General features: G+C 35.0%; 1 protein-coding gene across 1 annotated transcript; it reads right to left on the reverse strand.

The window, feature by feature from the left end:
• Positions 1-4,153: 4,153 nt before the first annotated feature.
• On the reverse strand, positions 4,154-6,532 carry LOC109162907 (myosin-11-like). Its single transcript, XM_019311613.1, has 7 exons — positions 6,375-6,532; positions 6,122-6,248; positions 5,506-5,607; positions 5,300-5,331; positions 5,060-5,186; positions 4,806-4,976; positions 4,154-4,186 (listed from the first exon to the last, which is right to left on the reverse strand). Exons 3-7 carry the CDS (start codon positions 5,593-5,595, stop codon positions 4,154-4,156), a joined length of 453 nt encoding a protein of 150 aa, XP_019167158.1. The 5' UTR covers positions 5,596-5,607; positions 6,122-6,248; positions 6,375-6,532.
• Between the last annotated feature and the right edge of the window lie 1,500 nt (positions 6,533-8,032).

Consider the following 8,032-nt stretch of genomic DNA (forward strand, 5'->3'; position numbering starts at 1 on the left):
ACACCTGACATGCATGATACAAGAGATTAAGGACACACTCAATGGCAACGCATGCCAAGGCAACACATGCCTTTGTGACTACACACGTCACAAGAAGAGAACTCACAACAACAGCTACACAAGCCCTCGTGACATCACCCATCGCGAGTTGATATGCCTTCCTTATGCCCGGTTCCAACCTTATGGCTACCCCCAACCTTATTTCTAGTTCCAACCGTTACCTCTAGGACCCCTGTACAACCAAGTCCAACCTTTTCCCTCCGAAGACCGTCGTCCCCATCCGCCAACGACCGCCAACAAAACCACCAATTTCATAGTACACGAAGGTACCGATCACACACACGGCAACACATGCCTCGGCAACACGCCTCCCAAGAAATACGTGAACCCGACACACAGGTCACAAACTCCATATTCACGTCATGGCCACCACGAGGACCACTACTGTACCTTGGTGATTAAGGCCCCATAAACCGAAATCGTGCAATCCAAGTACAGCCACACACACATCACACCTCCACAGGAATCAATCAACGGATCACAACGAAGATATGAAACCATACTCAATCAAGGAATGGATCACAGTCCAACAACAACGACGAATAACACAAGTCATCATCAACATTAGGAAGGTATGAACAACACACCCGCTAGCAATTAAACACCGAACTAGCAAGGTTATCAAATGGGTAAACCAAAAGTAGTTCCGAAGAACACACAAGACTCATCACGGTTCAACGAATCAAAATGTTGAACACTTAGCACGATTCAAGACACCAAAAACCTACATGGATTCCTACCATATAGTTCTAGACATACGAAATATCAAGAAGACGCTCAAATAGTTCCATAAAAGAACATCGGGAAGTCAAAAGACCAAATACCGAGTCAAAAGAATCACGGGGAACAAATCCCGAATACACACCAAGGTGTACCCCGCGGGTGGACCCACAGGTAGGCCCCTACCCGTGGTTCCGCCCGCAGGTACATACCCACCAGCCACTTGTACCCCGCGGGTGGGCGGCGGGTGGACCCCTACCCGTCGTTCCGCCCGCGTGTACGTATACACCTGCACAAAATAATCCCTTCGGGGATTTTCAACTCCAAGCTCAAATTCAAGTCCAAAACATGCCAAATCTCACCAAATACAACCAAAATGACTTGAATCAAATGAATAGCCAAGCAATGGCATAAATGAACCCTAAACACAAGCTCTAGATATGCATTTTCACAAGACAATGCATAAACACTCACATTTCATAGCAAAATCGAATGTAGAATCCAAGAATCATCATATAGGTAAGCAAAATAGATTTTGTAGAGCATGGGTTACCTCTTGAAGACAAAAACCTTCAATTAACACCTCACCAAGCTCCTAACAAAGCTCTCCTTCCAAACCCACTTCAAGAACACACCAAAAGATCACAAAGATTCTATCATTAAGAAAAGACACCTTAGAAAACACTAAAAACACAAGATGAACATGGATCTTACCCTCCTAAATGCCTAAATGTATGAAAGGTAGAATCTTGGAAACAACTCTTGAAGTTTTGACAAAGCTTCAACTTGGCTTGGAAGAAAAGCTATCTACCTTTTTAGAGAGAAGGTAGAGCTAGAATTTGGAAAGTGTAAGGAGAGAAATGAGGGTGTTCTACTAGGTTAGCTTACAATACTAGCACAAGGTGAAAAGTCAAGAATACCCTTACTTACATAAAGAAGTGTAAAGGAACAAGGGAACTCCTTACAAAGCTTAAGGTACAACCTTGACTTTGGGGTTGATTAGTCAATTACTAGTCCCCGACTATTGAATTTTCAAGATTTTTAGGAATTAAATCACCAATTGAAATAGGATTAATTACTTAATTAATCTCTTAAACGAATTCGGATTTCGGGGTGTCACAGGAGATTAGGAAAAACACAAGGCAAAAGTGGTGTTATATAGGGTCCAAAACCCTAGAAGAAATGTTCCTGATTGGTGGAGGGCAAAAGGGTAAATAGTTAGGCTAGAAGATGAAATTAGACAAGTTTTGGATGGTTTGTAGTCTACCATGCTTCATGGACCATGGGCTAAAAATGCTAACTATAAATACTTTGGGGTTGAAAATGAATTTTCTCAAAGAGCTATTTAGATGAACCCTTATTATTATTATTATTATTATTATTATTATTATTATTATTATTATTATTATTATTATTATTATTATTATTATTATTATTATTATTATTATTGTTATTATTGTTATTATTGTTATTATTGTTATTATTATTATTATTATTATTATTATTATTATTATTATTGTTGTTGTTGTTATTATTATTGTTATTGTTGTTATTATTATTGTTGTTATTATTGTTGTTATTGTTATTATTGTTGTTGTTATTATTGTTATTGTTGTTGTTATTATTATTATTATTATTATTATTATTATTATTGTTATTGTTATTATTGTTATTATTGTTATTATTGTTATTACTATTATTACTATTATTACTATTATTATTATTATTATTATTATTATTATTATTATTATTATTATTATTATTATTATTACTACAAGTGGCAAGACATATCAAATTATAAAATGGGTATACTTATAACTTTTTTGTAAGAAAAATTCAAAGATATGACGAAATTAACAAAAATATTTAAAATTATACATATTGATATACTAGTTTTGGTAATGCACAATGATTATTTTTAAATAAGTAATTCAAAGTATATCAATGCAAGATTATATAGGAGATATTCATGCATAGGTAATTAAATGTCGAATTTGTTTATTTAAATCAATAATTCAAAGTATATAAATGCAAGATAATATATATGAGATTAATAATTGTCACTAAAATAAATGTTTGCAATTTTGTTATAACGCTAGTCTAAATACTTAGTCCAAAAACAATAATCTAAATAAATACTACGTTTGGATTAAATTTCTCTAAGTCTTCTTAATTTTCTTTCCCTACAAGAAAAATGCGCATAGACAACGGATGCACATAGACAACGGCTATTAACCGTTGTCGTAGGGGTATACTTTCTGTTGTTGAAGCCGGTGTTGTTGTAAGTCCTGCGCATAGACAACGGTTTTTTAACCGTTTTCTTTTCTAGAAACAACAACGGTTTTTTAACCGTTGTCGTGTTGTTGAAGCCGGTGTTGTTGTAAGTCACGCACATAGACAACGGTTAATAACCGTTGTCTTTTCTAGAAACGACAACTGTTTTGTAACCGTTGTGTATTAAGTGTTGTTGAAACCGGTGTTGTTAAAAGTCACGCACATAGACAACGGTTAATAACCGTTGTCTTTTCTAGAAACGACAACGGTTTTTTAACCGTTGTCTATTAAGTGTTGTTGAAACCGGTGTTGTTAAAAGTCACGCAATAGACAACGGTTATTAACCGTTGTCTTTTCTACCAACGACAACGGTTTTTTAACCGTTGTCTATTAAGTGTTGTTGAAACCGGTGTTGTTAAAAGTCACAAAATAGACAACGGTTATTAACCGTTGTCTTTTCTACCAACGACAACGATTTTTTAACCGTTGTCTATTAAGTGTTGTTGAAACCGGTGTTGTTAAAATTCACGCAATAGACAACGGTTATTAACCGTTGTCTTTTCTATCAACGACAACGGTTTTTTAACCGTTGTCTATTAAGTGTTGTTGAAACCGGTGTTGTTAAAAGTCACGCAATAGACAACGGTTAATAGCCGTTGTCTTTTCTACCCAACGACAACGGTTTTTTAACCGTTGTCTATTAAGCGTTGTTGAAACCAGTGTTGTTAAAAGTCACGTACATAGACAATGGATTTTAACTGTTGTCTTTTCTTTAAAAGACAACAGTTATAAACCGTTGTCTATTGGGTGTTGTTGAAACACCCATAAACTGTTGTCTTTTGTACAAAAGTCAACGGTTTCTAACTGTTGTCTATTGTAAAATAGACAACGGTTTTTAACCGTTTTTCACCTGCTTAAATTATAATCGTATAAAAAAAACAATTTATCCATTCATCATATGTTGCAAAGTGTAATTACATAATTGTGCACAAGCTAATAAGGTTCAAAATAACAAGTCAAAAGACTTAATACTACTACACAAAAAACAATTTCCCGAACCAATTCAAGTCCAAATGATCACAACGTTCGAATGACCAAATCATACCTCTTTGTCATAATCAACTTGTTGAAACTACATGTAAAAAGTAAGAAAATAAATTAGTATAGATATAAATAATTTGCAATGAAATGAAACTGCCCTCTTACTCTCACCACATTCATACTCAAGCTGTTCATAACAAGATAATGAGTTCCCTAAAGAGAATCATAACAAGTGTAGCCAACAAGTAAAGAAAGACACTTGAAAAAGCAATACAAATGCACTCCCCAAAAAAAATGTTAACAGATCAGATACACATGATTCAGGTTCTTGTCTTAGCTAGCCTTCAAGTCTTTGGGAGATTACTAGACACCCAAATTTGATAAACGATTCAGATAAAATCTCATGAGAATATAATGCTTGAAACTTAAACACAAACGACAAAGAAATCCCTTATTAACTGTAAAAACTTAGATGCTAGTGAGGGCTTTTCAGATCAACTTGTAATCACTTGGTTGAATTGATGTTCCTTCACAGTTTTCAACTTTTGGATTGCACTTAGAAAATAATGGCAGAGACCATAGTAGTAAATAATAGAAAAGGAAATAAGCCAGAAATTGACAAAAGGCTTGAGCAGAACTTATGGAAAATGATTTATCTAGTGCTCTTAAAACTTTATAACTAAAATATGAATGGAAGCTGAGTGATAGACCTTGAATATTGTTCCAATAGAAGAAAACTTGGACGACTTTGATGCTTCTTCAGGAAGTGGTGGAAATAAACCAGCCACAAATGAGCACTTTGAAGCTGTTAACAGCTCCTGATGCTCTGCAACCACATAGTCTTTGTTCTTCTCCAAAAATAGATCTACTTGATAAGTCACCTGTAGGTTATACAGGACAATCCAGCATCACACTGGCAAAGAGAATTATGAGTATTTGCAACTAAGAAGGAACTCTTGGTTACCTCCCCTACATAGTGTGATATTGTAAAACTAGTACGAGAAAGTTTGGGTTTGATGAAGCGTTTGTTTTTCCCAAATGTCTGGTACAGTTTTTGAGAAAATGTTTCATGAGTTGATTTGGGGAACATGCTGCAGAAAGAAATATACTGAGTACCTGAGCATAAAATAAATAAAATATTGTAAACCCAGCCTTCTACATATTAAATAAAACACAAGGGTTCTAAGGTAGTGAATGAACATACCAAGCTTCATCTAAGAGTGCAACTCCAGGTTTCTGCAAATTGTCAACTCATTATAATTTGAAAGTAACACCTGGCTTCAGAGCTAACTATGTGGATTATCATGTATTTAATAATTGAATACCTCATATGGTGTCAGACCATTAATGTGTTTTTAAAAATATTAAAGAATCTGCCATAAAAAATGTAATGAAGGTGTGGTTGCAAACCTTCCCAATGAGATCCTGCACATCTTGGTTATCAACAAACTCAATGTAGCTCCAGTTAATCTCTTCCTTTTCATATTCTTCTTGTTCCATCTTAAATACATGCTGCAACCATGATAACGATGATTTTAAGTAATAAAAAAAATGACTATCCAAGAGCTCATTATTGGCCAGAAAAGATCAGTATATTGGCTTCGGTGGAAATTTAGCTCCCATCAAGTTACATCATTACTTGCAAAACTGTATTCTCTTTTTGCTTTTATTCCTGAATTGGTGAAGCTTTTCATAAGGTGTCTAGAGAAGTTAAAACCATTTTTTGCACAACCATGGGAGCTACAACAACTTCTATAAGATCAGCATTCAAATTGTTGCTAGGCGGAATTATATTAAATACAAGCTTAAGTTTTGTGCCAATCTATAACTGAGTAGTTTATAAGAGAATAGTAGAAATATGACTAAAAAATAAAATCAATACAAAAAGCTATATGTATTCTTTGTTTCCACGTTTAGAATCTCAAAGACTCTCACAGATAATCATCAAGCTGGATAATTGAAAAGCAATTACTGAAAACACAATAGTATAAATATTCAGTCTAAAGCTTATTAAGCATACATTTACCTGTTCAGCTGTGAGTAATTTGAATGTTTAGTGTAAAGATAGGGATAAAGAAACCATCATCACCATCAACCGAACAACCTCCGGTCAGACGAACAGCAGCTCAATCATCACGGCAGACGAACAGCAGCTGGGGAAAGAACGCACAAATTTAGTTTGAACCCAAACCCAAAATCCATCATCTACTGTCTATCACCGCCACTGCCTATCAAACAACGCACAAAGCTCAGGAACAATAATTGAAAAAAGAAATTACCGCTGTTGGTTGAACTTCCGCGTGACCGACGCTGTCTATCATCGCCGCACAACGCCCTACTGTCTATCACCGCCGCTGTCTCTGCCATTCTGCTGTTGCTGTTGTTGCTCCGCCGTGGGCAATGGGTCGGCGACAAGAGCATTGTGACCGCCGCCGGCTGTGACCGGCGTTGAGGAGCTTCGTCACGGCGTTGGAGAAGCTGGGGTTGAAGAGCTTGGTCGCGGCCGGTTGAGCGTCGTTGGAGAAGCAGGAATTGGGAATTGAAATTGAAGAATAGCCCTAAATTCAGAGGGCTTTGTTTTTGTTTTGTCTTCCTTAAGTGTTAATGAAAATAATGAGATGGAATTTATTTTTTGAGAGGGAAGGAGATTGTATTTTACAGAGTGTGCAAGGAAATATTTTTTTTTTGAGAGGGAAAGAGATTTTTGTAAAGTGTGATAGTTTTTAAAGTCAAATTTTGAAGAAGAGAGAATTTCATTTTTGATCTTAGATTTATAGGTAACAGTCTATTTGTAATCCTTTTTTATCAAAATATTCAATTTTGGTCCTAGTATTATTTCGACATGATCAATTTTGGCCCTAATATTATTTCGACATGATCAATTTTGGTCCTCTATCATAAAATCGTTGAAATTAAATTAAATTGAATGATATTTTGATATTTTTAATACAAAGTGCGTTGACCAGTTATATTTTTTATATTTATTTTTATGAAAAAAATCATAATTGAAAAGCAAAATGTCCTGTATTTAACGAAATTTCAATAATTTTTTTTATAAAGGACCAAAATTGGTCATGTCACAATAATATTAGGACAAAAAATGAATGTTTTGATAAAAAAAAAATTTAAAAGTGAACTGTCACCTATATTGGGACCGGGTCCATCATAACCCGGGTATATAGGTACATAACGGGAGTAAGAAAATAATAGCTTTATTACCTGAGGCACTAGACCCAAAATAGTAACGGGTATATAGGTACAGAACGGGGGTTAGAAAATAGTAACTTTATTATCTGGGGTGCTAGGCCTAAAATAGTACTTATAAAGTCCCAGGTACAGGCCCAGGCTGGCGGCCCAAATATAAAGATCCAAATACAAAGATCACGTCCCAATGAATGGGCTACAGCTAGATCTGTAATTGTGAATATAGAGTTCAATCATTATGAATATGAATTTCAAAAATTATGAATATATAGTTCGATAATTATTAACATAAAACAGTGTGCACCATGCATGGTGCACACGATTGCACAGCATAATTTGCCCTTGTTACAAAGATCGCGGCAAAATAAATGGGCTATAGCTAACTGTACGACATTAACTACTCTTTCATATCCATTCTCCACATGTCTCATGCATGCCGCAAGGGTCGATTACCAACATATAACTAACCTTGTTAGTCATGCGTTAGCCGGAATGGTCGATTACCAACCCAGACCCCTATCATACCGCCCTTAACACCTCCACACCATACAGCACCATTATGAACACCACACATGTAATTTAATGAATTGAAAATAAAACTTTAATGAATTGACATTGAAATTTTGGTGAATAATTTTATATTTAAATATGAACGAAAATAGAACTATTAAATTAACTTTTGAATTGTATTATTTCTTTGTTAAATTTTTATGCATTATATTTGGACAAAAAA

This window comes from Ipomoea nil, unplaced genomic scaffold, assembly GCF_001879475.1.
Source record: "Ipomoea nil cultivar Tokyo-kokei standard unplaced genomic scaffold, Asagao_1.1 scaffold2963, whole genome shotgun sequence".
Lineage (NCBI taxonomy): Eukaryota > Viridiplantae > Streptophyta > Magnoliopsida > Solanales > Convolvulaceae > Ipomoea > Ipomoea nil.

Bases quoted from the DNA above. Each gene is read 5' to 3' on its own strand.
- LOC109162907 (XM_019311613.1), bottom strand. From the start codon at position 5,595: ATGGAACAAGAAGAATATGAAAAGGAAGAGATTAACTGGAGCTACATT. The intron at 5,332-5,505 runs GTTTGCAACCAC...GACAATTTGCAG, and splicing joins TGCAGGATCTCATTGGGAAG to AAACCTGGAGTTGCACTCTT. The intron at 5,187-5,299 runs GTATGTTCATTC...TTCTTTCTGCAG, and splicing joins GCACTCTTAGATGAAGCTTG to CATGTTCCCCAAATCAACTC.